Source organism: Tauraco erythrolophus, chromosome 1 (assembly GCF_009769465.1).
Source record: "Tauraco erythrolophus isolate bTauEry1 chromosome 1, bTauEry1.pri, whole genome shotgun sequence".
Classification (NCBI taxonomy): Eukaryota; Metazoa; Chordata; class Aves; order Musophagiformes; family Musophagidae; genus Tauraco; species Tauraco erythrolophus.
Genome location: NC_141465.1, coordinates 66866537 through 66880895, shown reverse-complemented (window position 1 = coordinate 66880895; position 14359 = coordinate 66866537). Strand labels below are relative to the sequence as shown.

At 43.2% G+C, this 14359-nt stretch overlaps 1 protein-coding gene across 1 annotated transcript in view; it reads right to left on the bottom strand.

Annotated features, from left to right (window-relative positions):
* Positions 1–12606, bottom strand: part of LIMS1 (LIM zinc finger domain containing 1) — a 36689-nt gene extending 24083 nt beyond the window's left edge. The window contains exon 1 of the mRNA XM_086610578.1: positions 12500–12606. Within this exon, the coding sequence (XP_086466704.1) occupies positions 12500–12606 (107 nt within the window). The remainder of the gene's footprint in view (positions 1–12499) is intronic.
* Between the last annotated feature and the right edge of the window lie 1753 nt (positions 12607–14359).

Sequence of the window (14359 nt, the reverse complement as noted above, 5' to 3'; positions counted from 1 at the left end):
TTTCCAGCAGCAGCTTCCCAAGGGCATTCCTTGGGATCTAGGACAAAACGTACCAGCCTGCTGTTAAGGAAGCAGTGATAAGGAGAGGAGAAAGGAGAGAAGTTCACTATTTAATTGGAAAAGGTACATAGGAAGGGAGAAAACAGAGAGGTTCTTCCTGGCACACCGAGGATCTCATCAGAAGCCAAAGCTGACGGTGTGGAAGGTGCTAAAGGAAACAGCAGAAGAGGAGAGGGGAAGCATCCCACTGTGGCTACAGAGAAGGGCTTCGGAAAACAGCAGCAAAAATAGCCGTGCTGCTTTATCATTGCTGACGGAGAACGGCTGCCCCGCTTGCACGCTGCTTTCTCTGGAGAGCTTTCCCATCCGGCTGCCGGTGCCAGTGGCTGCCAGAGGCAGACAGGGACTCTTACAGAGACGGCTGGGTGGCCGGCCAGCCCCGCTGAGCACGCTCCGGGCCACAAATAGACGTGCCACAGTCACCGCTCCAAACAAGGTGCTTGGCAAAAGCAGCTGCTGCTGGCAACCTACTCGTGCCACCGGGAAATATCACCACGTCACTGGCGCTGTCGGGAGGGAGGCCGCGTGCCCGTCGGGTTATGCAGAGGGGGATAAGTCATCACGGTACATCCCTCCCCTTCCCACACAGGTAAGGGTGATTTCAATTTAAATATATTTAACACAGACGCTATGCAACGGCCCTTACACACAAAATACGGAACAACCAGAACAGAAGTTTTGCTGCAAAATACGCACGGACTTGCAGTGCCCTTCACTGATTTCTGCATCGACCTTTTAAAGAACTAATTGACCTTTTGCGTCTTTTTTTTAATTGAAATTAAAAACACTCTTGGGTTCTGGTTGCTGCAATTGTTTGTCTCTTAAGCAATAAAATACTTTGCGTGTTAAGCTTGTCTCCTAAGGCAATTTGAAAGAAGGTATAAATCTTTTATATAATAAAAATGCAAGTTACAGATAGGATTTTCACATGTGCCCAGCACTGCTCTAACTTCTGTTTCTATTAAAAAGGGTGGAAAACCATTTTGAAACCATTGCAACAACAACCAGGTGAAGTCTGAGTGCTCCTAAAAGTTTCATCCTTTAGTCTTTGCCACAAAAAGCATGATTAAGCTTATGTGGTGGGAGTTTTAACAAGGCAAATAAAAAGGCAACTCTAGCTGTTTCATATGCTTCGTTATAAATTTATTCCAGTATAAACATGTCCAAAAAATGCTTTGGTCTCTGCAGAGAAGGTTCACATTCCATCTCTCCATAAGGAAATGAATGTAACTGGAATAAACAGGTAAGCAGCACCTTCCCACACAACGTTTTATCAGCCGTACAAGCACAGTGAAAAATCAGTCTCTGACAGAATTCACAGAAAGGGAGAGCAATATTTAACTATAGCATTTTAGTGTTCTAAGTAATATTTCAAAAAAATACTGTATTTTCTTCCTGCTGGTTACAAACATTACCGAACGAAACCAGGCTTCATGTAAAACAAGAAATGACTTCTTCTGTGTACAGATATTTGATACTCTTTAACACAGCCATCTCTTCCTCCCCCACTACTATTTTTTGAATCCTATGCAGACAGGAAAAACAAAACACCAAAAGGAAGCAGTATCACATACGAAAAGCTCATGAGAGCTCTAATAAATTTGTGTTACATGAGATACAGCATACTATCAGTTATTCTTAAAATCTGCACCCTGTGTAGTTGACTGCATGTATACATCACTACGGTAAATATACCATATCTAAACTCTTCCAACTCAATATATTTTAAAGATGCATTTGCACTAATGCATTTTATATAACAACATTTATATCCCTGTTTCTAATTTAGGAATAATAAAAAAGGTCAGCTACTCAATACTATGGGCTGCACATCAAACGTCTCCGAGACACTCACTCTAAAGAGAATCATCTTTTCAAGACCAGTGAGGCAAGATCAGGCCCACCAAGCTCAAAAACGTCCTTCTGTTTGGACATGCACACAGTGAACTTCACAACACAAAGGTCATTCAGTTCGAAAAAGTGAAAGTGTTTGGGCAGAATAATATTTACACTGGTGGAAATCAAAGCACTGGAAAGTCAAGAAATGCACAATAGAGTGTGATCAGGCAATTGCAAGCAAATTACAACACAGTGTACATGTGCTCCTCCTCCCTTGCTTACGGAACAGATTTAAAGTGCAAATATGTAAAAACGTATGAGGTTGATCTTTTCATTTTCTGACATTTCAGGAAAATAGCATCCTGCTTGTATCAGAAATAGTGTGGCCAGCAGCACTAGGGCAGTGATTGTCCCCCCGTACCCAGCACTGGTGAGGCTGCACCTTGAATACTGTGTTCATCCCCTCACTACAAGAAAAACATCGAGGTGCTGGAGCGTGTCCAAAGAGCAACAAAGCTGGTGAAGGGTCTAGAGCACAAGTCTTATGAGGAGCAGCTAAGGGAACTGGGGTTGTTTAGCCTGGAGAAAAGGAGGCTGAAGGGAGACTTTATCACTCTCTACAACTACCTGAAAGGAGGTTGTAGCGAGGGGGGTGTTGGTCTCTTCTCCCAAGTAATAAGCGACAGGACGAGAGGAAACAGCCTCAAGTTGCGCCAGGGGAGGTTTAGATTGGTTATCAGGAAAAACTTATTCACCCAAAGGGTTGTCAGGCATTGGAACAGGCTGCCCAGGGAAGTGGTGGAGTCATCATCCCTGGAGGTATTTAAAAGGAGTGTAGAGGTGGCACTTAGGGACATGGTTTAGTGGTGGACTTGGCAGTGTTAGGTTAACAGTTGGACTCAATGATCTCAAAAGTCTTTTCCAACCTAAACAATTCCATGTTTCTAAAATGCTACACTACCATAGTTTTCTTCAGAGTAACAGTTTCCTAGCACCAATATTCAGTTCATGTCATCTGTCACTGAAATCCACCAAAAATCCTTCACCTTAGTGTAAAGGCAAACACCAGCTGTTGCTTCGGCCTCAGCCATCTGCCTGCGCTAGCTAGAACCGATGCTTTCACAAGCCGAACATCATGACCTGAGTGGTTCATCCAGGAGCTATAATTAATACCATGACTCAACATAACACCCCGTCTACTAGGAGAGACTTCCAGTACGTCCACGCAGCTCCTTGTAGGGCAGAGATAACTGCAACACCAGGTTTGTTTCCCGGCTTGCAGCGACATCCTTATTATAGTAACGTCTCTGCTGGAGACACCACGCTGAGCACTGACTTTCAGCTTTCTTAACCAGCACGTCACTTCCACAAACATCTGCTCTTGAATATTACTATTAATCTACACCTCCAGCAACATAACCTCCAGAACCATTTTTTACCTTCATTAAGTTTGTTTTTTTCTATTCAATATGAGGAAGTATAAAGTTTTTCATTGCCTGAATTAATTTGTTTTGGGCAGAAGTAGAATGTGGTAAAGAAAATATCTCCTCAGCTGTTGCTCTTCTCAAACACACATATATTAAATCGTAATTATTAGTCACTTTAGGTTTTGGTTTCACATTTTTCTCTTCCCACGTTCACTGCAGCATCAGCAAGCTTTACAACCCGCAGAGGATGGCAGGGAGCTGAGCCATCGGCAGTTAACGCTGCAGAATTAAGGAAAGGCCCTAATATTCAACAGCCGACAGAATAAACAGAAGTGATTTATGTTCCTAAGAGCTGTGCATGAGTAATGTATCGACAAACAACGCTAATACAAGATAGCATTGCTTTCATACTTCATTACGACGGTCTTAACATTTTGGATGACACAAACTAAAGGTCTTCATCTTGTACTTCATATTTATTAGTTATTCAATAACTAGTAGTAGATCTATCAAGGAAGTATGAATTAATTTCAGCAGTAGTTAGTGCAAAGCAAGACTTCAAGAATTTTCAAAACCCAAGGCTTTGGTAACTATTGCAAAGTTTTTTTAAAGTAACCGTTTCCACCCCAACAACTGACTTATCCTGAATGAGTAAAGCAGAGTGAATGATTATAATATACATTATAAGACTTGTGAGGGAAGATGTAGAAGTCACCCCTCACAACAGCGTATTGCTGGGATTATCTGAAGGAGCAGCACAGGTTATTTGCTTGGCAGAACAGAAGCGAAGAAAAAAGGGAAGACAATGGGGTTTTGTGTTCTGGATCAGAGCGGTTCGAGCCCTGCCTCCTTCCCCTTCGCTATGTACCACAGAGAAGTGGGTATAATTTGAGGATTAGCTTTAGAAAGGAATGTAATTTAAAACTAAGCAATTACTTGTACACTTCGGGCAAAATTCATGACCTGCAACTTGGTATCTCATGGAGTTATCCTATCTGATGCTGCACTGCCATCGTGTCCGTTAAAAAAAAATATATATATATATAAGAAGTAGCTTTTTTTATATATCAAAAATATAGTGTATGCTTCAGTTTCTGAAGTCACTGAGGAGAAACATACAAAACAACAACTGAAAGCCAAACATCAAGCAAGACAAACAGCTTTCAACGCAAACTTTCCATACCGGAACAAGAGGAGGACTAGCCAGGGCAGTTTTGAGTCATGACTCCGAGTGGGTAACATTTTTGCAATAGCTGCATAGAAAGAGAGTTCAAAAGGTAGACTCAACTCGGGATCAAGAACTTTACGATGTATGAAGAGTGTGACATGCATGAATTTAACATGCTGGAAAAGACAAACGCCATTGAACATCCGCTTCACCTCTGTCCACTCATTCGTTGCTGGAACAGCTCGAATCTTTTGAATCTTTCGTTCAAAAAGGCACAGCTGAGAAATGCTGCTGTGTCTGCCAATATGTTAATTCCTTTGAGGTGAATAGCTAATAGCTTTTAATTAATTTTCTTCTAGCTATATCATGGCCATCAGAGCAAATAGAAAAGCAGAAAAGCTATAGGGAAATGTGTCACAAAAGTCATAAACCAAATTTCTCTTCTTGGACAAAAGGTTCCAAAAGATCATGAAGCTTCATCATCTTGTGGATATATAAATATGCATCACAGGATAACTTACAATCTGCTGGCAAAGCTGAGCAGCGTCATCCAAAAACACTGCTCACAGAGTGTTATATATGAAACCACCATTTCAGAATGCTACCAGGAACTACCTAAAATCAGAAGTTTCTTCAATGCTGGCAGATACAAAGCTGAAAACTGAACAACGCCCAAAAGCCCTATGACAAAACAAGCAAAGAAAAAGCAAACCCATAACCATGTGCACAATGGCATCATAGAATCATAGAATCATAGACTGGTTTGAGTTGGAAGGGACCTTAAAGATCATCTAGTTCCAACCTCCCTGCCATGAGCAGAGACACGTGAAAACTCAAGAGCATCACTCATGTTTGGGAAATGTCCTGAGATCCTTGAGTGTGAGGCGAGAACGGAGGAGATAATCAAAGGGAAAAACACTGAATGTCACAAACTCTATAGGAAGTCCCTGAGCCACAGCTGGTGGCAAACTGGGATTACTACCAAGGGAAATCCCATAAAAGGCTCACTCTTTCCTTCTGCCTTCCTCCACAGGCATCAGATTTTGGCCACTGTCAGACGGCAAGCCAGAGCTGTTGCCATGTCTGGAGAGCATCATGTAAAAGGCTCTTGGTCCTCTCAAGGACAACACGTCTGTTAGCTTTGCGTTTCGTAGACCAGCTCAGAAACCACAGGAAAAAAAAATAAGCGGAAAAGCAACCCAAATTTACAGCGTTTAAGCTTGTTCTCCTCAATGCCTGCAAGTTGGCAGTTTTTGTTAAGTGGTGACACTGACTTAATTTAGTTCTTTACTCCTCTGCAGAATACTTCTGTGTGTAAATTCGCTTCAGTCTGACAGACTGCATTCAAAGGAGAACTCGATTATAACGAAGAGTAATGAGCAATCACAGTGCGTTTTCTGTGGAACACCTCTGATTAGATGTTACCAAAACACATGAAAGCAAAAGCAAAAAAAAAGAAACCTACAACTTATCTTCAGCCAGCTAATCCTGTAAAACAGAGCAATGAAAATCCTAATTGCTATAATCATTGAAGCTTAACCATTTACTGAAATCATAGATTATCACCATGAGGCAAGCGTAAGAGGAACAGTAGTAATTGCTTGGGTTTCTGTTACAGAAGCAGCTACCTCCGGTCTTTTGGAGTCACAGGAGGTGACAGTCAGGGTGAGCACGTCAAACAAAATCACTCAGGAGTTATTATGAAATGCAGGAGACAAGGGGTGAGAGAGAAGGCAAGGAAAAAAGGGTGTGTTCCTCACGAGTTATTTGAACCCCTAGAGCAATGAAAAGTACAGCACGAATGAAAAGTGAAGCCTCTAGTCATTTGGATACCTCAAACTAAGGCTCAACGCAAATTCTAAGTATCACAATATTAAAATATAACCAAGAAGCACATTTTTGCTGGCTGGAGGTTACTATAATTAATAACTCAGTGTTACATTTACATGGACAAACCCTCTCTTCAATTAGAGCAGCTAGCAGATGAGCCAAAGTGTTTTTTAATCAAGAGTTCCCAAGCACCTGATTCAAATGAGTATTTCTAGGTCCCAACTCTCTAGTGTTCCAGCAGAGTTTCTAACCACAACAAATGAAGAAATGTAGTCTTTTTGTTGGTTAACATTTATTTTCGAGCTCATCCTGGTTTAATAAATTAGCCTCTTTTTTTACCAATGTATTGAATAATTAGTGCTTTACCTGCTGACACTGGCACCGTGAGCAAGTGAAACATCTACTTACAGAAGGCGGCTACATAAATATTAACATTTGTAATGCTATTAAGAAACATTATCAGTGGAAATAAAATTTAAGAATGCTTTCAGGTGCAGACAGATCTTTTCTTTCTGCCTTCCCCTGCCCTCAGCACCTTAAGGTGTCTGAAAGCTCCACAGGGTCCCTGGTTCCCCAGACAGTCCCCGACCAGCATCTTCTTCTCTCCCTCCTAGGAAGAGCAGGAGGTCTTCAGGGGGGACGTACGGCTGGAAATAGCTGCACACCTCAGCTGGCTGCTACACATGGGGTTTTGATGACAGCCTGAGGAGATCTGTGACCTCGCACAACTCCCAAATGCCCTATCTCCTAAAGAAAGGGAGGTACTCAGCCCTACTGTATTGCCAACGTTTGGGGGGTTTCATTTCTTTTTATACTCACCTACAAGCTTTGCTGCGCAGTGTTTATCCCCTAAGGCTCAGTGGGATGTAACAATGTGCTTATTGTCTCTTATTTCATCTGCGAGGGAGCCTTTGCGCGTGAAATTTTGGGGCACATCCACATGCCTTCCAGCCTGGAGTCAGTGTGCAGAGGCAGGTGGGAGCCTGAACGGACCCAGCAGAAGACTGCCTGCACCTACTCACGCACATGTACCCATCAGCTTCAGCAGCAGAGAGCAAAGGGAAGGCAGATTAACAGCTATTAACACGTAATACATCTACGGTGCTTTCTGCACAAGAGAACAGAGCAGTGAATTACCTGAGTAACTGACAGCCATCGACTGAAGTTTGCCAATGATTATTTGCTGCAAATGCTGAAATTTACTGTTTAGCAAAACTTGAGACTAACCTCTTCAAAAGTTGCTTACATTTTCAATCGCATTGAAACCATATAAACTTAGAAAAGGGAGCTATGGACAACAATGATCAAATTCACTTTGAGTGTAATTGTCAAAAAAATAAAAAGAGAATTGCTGCTGCTTTTCCCACTACCTTGTATTGCACTTTGGAAATTAACAGTATCAAATTTTTTAGAGGAATCATTCTATTTTTACAAAGGCCATGGGATGAGAAGAGGGAAGAACAAAACCAGCAAGCATACTGCTACTGTTAAGCAACTCCTAATGATTAATCATAAACGTATGCATACAATTTCCTTCGCATCTCGTTTGCTGAGAAAAGCAAGAAGGAATAGCTCAGCACACAGTCAGAATTTTTTACATGTCATTTCTAAAGACAAGGCAAGATGAGATTTATCAGAGATGTCATTTTTTTTTACCATCAAATCAATATGATGGGAAAAGAACAAGTCTCCCCCTCCATTCTGAAAAGCAGATTTCTTAGGCTGCATTTAGTTCAATGACTGTTGCAGACAGCGGAGAGATGAAGGTGCTGGGCAGCCCCTGGCACTTTGAGCTCTGCACCAGGGAAGCATGCTGCATAGTTAAGGTCCATGCATCAGTGAGCCTAGCTCAGGCAGGGGAAGAGGGGACTCAGACATTCAGCATCCCTATACCAGGGAACGTCTAAAACAAGCACATTTTTGTACTGTGCAAGTTCAAGAAAAGGATGAGCTATCCAGACCACTTATTTTGTGGGGCAGGAAGGCTCCAGCTTCCTGTAAGATTAGCAAAAACATCTATAGCAGCAGATTAAAAGGCTCTCAGAGAGGTTACGGGCTTTGTTAAGTGATGCATGGTGTGGGAGAGGTAGAAAGAGAAGCCAAATTTACCATCCCCATCAGTGTGCTGTGCTGTCAGAAAAAAGGCTGGGACTCCTTTGACCTCACTGCAGCTGGTAGGATAACCTGGACATGGGTTACACCAGGAGGAGGCGGGGTGGAGGGGAGGAGAGATACTCCCTCAGAGGGCAACTCACTCCATCCTAGGACAGGTTTCCAAAGGAGGGGGATGATTCCTGCCCTCCCACCTCGGTTCCGATCTCAGTTGAGCTTAGGGCTTGCTATTTACGGCTATGGGTGGCTTCCCTTGACATGCCCTCACTCTCCTCAACTGGATGGGCTCTGGTGGTCCTTCCCAGCCCCCCCAGGTCCTCAGAGCTTCTCGGCCACCACTCCGTACCACCTGCAACACTGAGGTAGCTGGGGCAGATTTTGAGCTAGCACCAAGCACCTGCTCGCAAACTGCAGCAGGGCAGTGGGTGCTAGGCAAGGCGCTGAACTCTGTCCGCAGCAGGATGAGGAATCACAGCGGCTGGGTGGGCAAAATGAGCAAAACCATGTGCCAAAGTAAGCCCTGCTGCTTGTGAATCAGTCCCCGCAGACAGCCACAGCTGTGTGAGATGAGCTCCCCTCAAGATGACATGGCACCTTCCTGCTAGAGCAAGAGGTGTTTGGAGAGACTCTGTTAAATTTAAACATTTGTTTTGGAGCTTCTACTGTAAACAGAAATCTGACAAGCTACGGAACTTAATGGAAAGAGACAAAATATATTTCTACTGTCTTTCCTGCAAAGGACTGCGGGAAACATGCACAGAGACTGACTCATCATAAACTGAATAGCAGATCTGGAAGATAATGATCGGGTCAAACCTCTGGCTGAAGTGACATCAGCAGACACAGATGCAGAAGCTAAACCTTGCCTTCCTGTTGTGGATCTCAGAGTCCCACAGCACATGACCTATCATGAAGTTATGTCAACACAGGAAATTATTTTTATACTGTAAAGGTAATTGTTTCAAGAAATTTCGGTTCCTGGAAAATAAAATGTATGAGATACATTATATGATAAACATATGCTCTGTATACATTTAGGAGTTCCAGTACACTGCTTCACAGTGCCATAATTATTAGTATGCTCAGGTGTTTTAAGTACAAATCATAGAATAGTTTGGGTTGGAAGGAACCTTAAAGATCACCCAGTTTCAACCCCCCTGTCACAGGCAGGGACACCTTCCACTACATCAGGTTGCTCAAAGCCCCATCCAACCTGGCCTTGAACACTTCCAGGGATGAGACAGCCATAACTTCTCTGGGCAACCTGTGCCAGTGCCTCACCACCCTCAGAGTGAAGAGCTTCATAGTGAAGAACTGACACTGATGTTTGCATCAAAGAGCAAAGGCAGAATTGTGGCACCAAGCCCCGCCAAGCTACTCTGCAGTGCCAACACTGCCAACACTTGGCTAGACCTCCACTGCAGTTTGCAGGCACACAAGCCCCCGTCCTACCGAGCAGCGTTCAGCTTCTGCCGAAATGGTCAGACCCGGGAGCTGTGATTACAGCGGTGCTTGCAGGAGCAGAGCGGCGGCAGCCCAAGACACTCTGCAGCCAAGGCGAAGGGGTGTGAACAGCTGCCCGGTGGGTTACTTACGGCTGTTTTGTGCCTTACCAGAGGAACAGGCCAGCCTGGATCCCAGGAAGCTGCTATCAAAGGAGCCACAGACCTCCAAAAGGGCAGGAGAGAGAAATGTCATACTGGGCTATGGTGTAAAAGGCTGTAAAATGAAAACTGGGAGATACTATATATGACTTTAACAAAGGGCAATTTTGTTTTGTTTTTTTTTTTAATACAGAAATTCTCACGGGATACCTTGAGAACGTTGGCATCTTGAGTACCTTTTGGCTCAGCATTAGAAAAATACAGTACTTCAACCAAGAAAGCAGCTTTCAGTGAACTGTTCCTCGGGGACTGAGATTCTTTAACGCATGTGGATTAAAACGTATGTAAAACGAAATACAAAGGCACTAGAACAAAGAACTGGAGAGAGAAAATAGGGGAGGGCATTGCAAAGCCATGGAGGATGGCAAGCTATGTTTAGCAGACATGAAAGAAACCTCTTGTCTTTCTTGTGGACTTTAGATACTCTGAAAGTATTTGCTAAAAGCAGGCATTTAAATGTCACCGGGAGAGCACATGAAAAATGCTAGAGGTTTCCAGTTTTAGAAAACTTTCTCTTCGCCCTGTTGTTATGCCATTATTTTGTATCTACAACGCCTTTTGTCATGGAGAACGCCAAATGACAAATAAGGCTGCCTGGCAACACACTGAAATATCACCAAATGGGTTAGGAAGGAGCAAGGTTTAGTTTGAATAAGAACCAGCTTAAGCTATTAGCAAAGATAAGAGAAGCTCAGTCTTTAGGTACAGGTTGTCCCCCTGCTCTAGGAGCATCATCTGACCATGCTCTATTCACCTTCTTGTATTTCCGATACCCTGCTGTAAGCTGATTCATAAGTCCCCTGATTTGCTATTTCCTCCACTTGGATCTTATTTCTCAAGACCGACCCCTGTTTCACATATTTCTCGTCTTTAACGGGAAGAGGCTCAGGAAAGGATCAGAACACTTCGATTTATACCGGAGCAGACAACCCCTTCCCCCCACCCAGCCCACAAAGGGCCTCATTCCCATCTTGGATGTGCATATAAATAAGAGAAACAACAACACGACCCTAGAGAGCTAGCACTCATTTTCATGTATATGCTTTAACAAGTAGCTTTCTCTTCCCTAACAAGATCCATTCTTCCTCACTGCTAATTTTGTATAAAAGAAATTAAACATTAAAAAGTCAAGAATCTCTCCACGTCTCTGCTAAGCCTGATTATTCTTCCATCTGCAGTCATATAAGTATGATATATATTGCTAATGCTATTAGAAATCCATCTAGGAAATCAATTCAGAATTAATACTATAAATAGATACCAAGCACACGTATCAGATCCGCAAGTTAACACATTCCTAGAACCCATCTGATATTTGTCGTATCTCATGGCAAATAATCCCAGTAGGTTACAATCATACATTTTGACACAATAATTTTTAATTAAAGTGCTTGGTTACAACAAAAGGGTCAATCCCACAAATCTGAATACTCATCCTTCTGAAATTGCTAACTCAGGTAATGAAAGCACAGTAACAAAAAGCCTTTAAATTATGCAGCACTTCATTCTGAGGCACAACCACCAACAACGAAAAATAATCTAAAATTACAACCAGAGAACAGGCATTAGGAGATAGGAAGTACTTCCTCTTCACCGAGGCTTTTGTTAGCATTTACATAAGGATCTTTTTCTGATGAGCTTGAAGTGGGAGCCGATTGCTTTCTCACCTCATTTAGAAAAAAAACTTTGCATTTTTACTTTTTTTTTTTTTTTTTGGTGTCTGCGCTTACTCAGGTTACAAACAATTCTTTAATCTCCCTGCTCCAAACAAAAGGCTTTTTGAAAATTCACTGTTACTCTTTAAAGGCACGTAGCATCAGGAAGATAACCCCGGCCACTAAATGGCTTTCCGATTTTCGGCCACCCTTCCTGGCTAAGGTCAGGCTAAGCATCCCGCTGCATTCTTTTGTCTACAGCCCTTTCCACAACAAAGAACCCACCCACAAAAAGAGCCAGAGCCCATGAGCTGCTCCATCCCCTCTGCAAAGAAAACAGCCCAGCGGAGGGGCTGCGCCAGACCCCAAGAAGCAGCACAACGCACAGCACGCAGCTGACCCAAAATCAACTTAAAACCAGACCCAGCAAAGTTGTCAGGCTGCAGAAAGTTATTTACTTGCAAGTGCTGGCTGTCAGAAGGGATCCAGAAGCAACTACCGGCAAACATTTGCCCTTCCCAGAGCCAGAGAGGGGAGTCCCACCATCGCCAAAACCCACAAGGTCACGGTATGGCTCCTGTTATCCCTCCTTTGGGTTTGGTTTTTTTTTCCCATAGCACTTCGGGACTGCTTCTCAACGCACGTGTTTTGCAATGACTTTGCAGCGCCGTGTTTGCATTTTCTCTGCTGAAACCACCGAGAAAGGGCTTGGCGCCCCGACGGTACCCGACAATTCGCACTCACCTCAGCTTCTCTTCGTGCGACCCGGGCAGTCCCACGCTATCAGGGCGATCCCGTCTCCTCCTGTACAGACCTGAATGTGACAACTCTTTCAGCTGCAAGGCCGTCATATTTCTCTACCTGGAGGGTTGGGGTTGGTTTTTTTTTTTTTTAAGGGGGGAGGAAGGTATGTTTTGGCTTTGAGTTGGGTTCTCCCCTCCTTCCAGATGTGTCTGCCAAGATGCCCGGAGAGAAGAAGCTCGGCAGTGTGTCGGCACACCTGCGCCCGCCGGAGCTACCAACCTCTGCAGGCAGGGCAGGCAGGCAGCCGCTGCTCTCCAGCTTCCTGTTTCTCATAGGTACACACCCTCCCGAAGGGCACCACATTTCCTTTATCACTCGATCGCACCTACGGGATGCCTGCGATAAGCTCGCCGGCTTCCCTCCAGCTTTTCCTCAAACGCTGAGTCTCGCTGCCCCGAGACAGGAGCGACTCCGCCATCTGCTCTCCCAGCCCCTGCTGCAATCGGCTAACAAAGTCTCCAGGGCTGCAATGAGCTATTAACTCCTTCCCACTGTGATTTATAACAGAAAGAAAGTCCTTGGCGCTATGAAAAATCCAGAGTTACTCAAGCACGTGAGCAAACTCTGATAGGGAGATTACTGCAGCCAAGTAACTTCAGCAACCCCCGGTGAAGCGCTTCTTTGGAAACACAATAGCACTGGGCTTGTCAGGCACTGCTCTCTTCCACACATCTTGAAAATCAAAAGAAAAATGCCATGTATTTTTCTTCTGACTCTCAGCTATCAAAACACAACCACCGTTAACTATTTGTCACGTTTTGCAGTGATGGAGCATCCCGTGTAATTATAAAACAGGAATGAAAGTGCTTAAGGCTTCCTGTAAGACAGGAAGGTGACTGGCAGGGATTTGCAAGCTCTGTGTCTCATCTCACTTAGTAGTTTTTTAGTAATTAAAACTCTCGTTTCAACTTAAAAAGAGGCTTCAGAAAAAGCTTACCACTTTTTGAAATATTTTTACAACTTGTTTGACATTATCTTTGGCACATATAAACAAAAACTTAATGCAGAGTTTTTACTTCTATGTTGAGAGTTTGGAGGGTATGTGTTTTTTAAATGAAGTTGCATTTAATAAAAGACAAGAAATCTAACAATTTGCAAGGACTGGTTTGACTGGGATAGGAAACAAGTTCTAGGTGGTATGAACTTCATAGTTCATTATTAAACTGCTTATTTTGTAGAGGAATACATACAAGAGAGCCTTTGTGAATGTCTGTAACAGAGAAAAGAGTAACATATGTAACACTGGCTACATCACTTGAAAGCAATTTTGTCAGGATTACCAAACTGAACACAAGCACGGTATTTTATATGATACTGTCAATGTGCTTCAGCCTTGAATGTCATCAACATATAATATAAAACATGACACAATGGAAAAATAACAGAAATTATTTTGGAAAAGGAATCACATAACATGCCAAATAGATAATGGCTGGAGAAATTCAGTGATTTATATGACATTAGAAGGTTGCTCACACTGAAACGACAACCAGAGCTATACACCTGAGCTGTCCTCAGAAAATAAGAGAGAACCGTCATGATATTTGCCTATACACGCTGCATTCCAGTTTCAAACGGAGCATTTAAAATTGTTTCTCAATATGCAGTAGGATAAGCTTAGACATAATTAAATGCCAATTCCTGGCAGTCCGTCCGTCAGCGATTCAATGGAAAGTTAATGCTGTTACAGCGGAGGTTAAAGACGGCGGATGACAGATGGCCATGGCACAGCAGCTTTCATACATTACCAACAGTTTTTACTGTGCTTTAAATATCAGCATACCAGTGTTTTATCTTGGT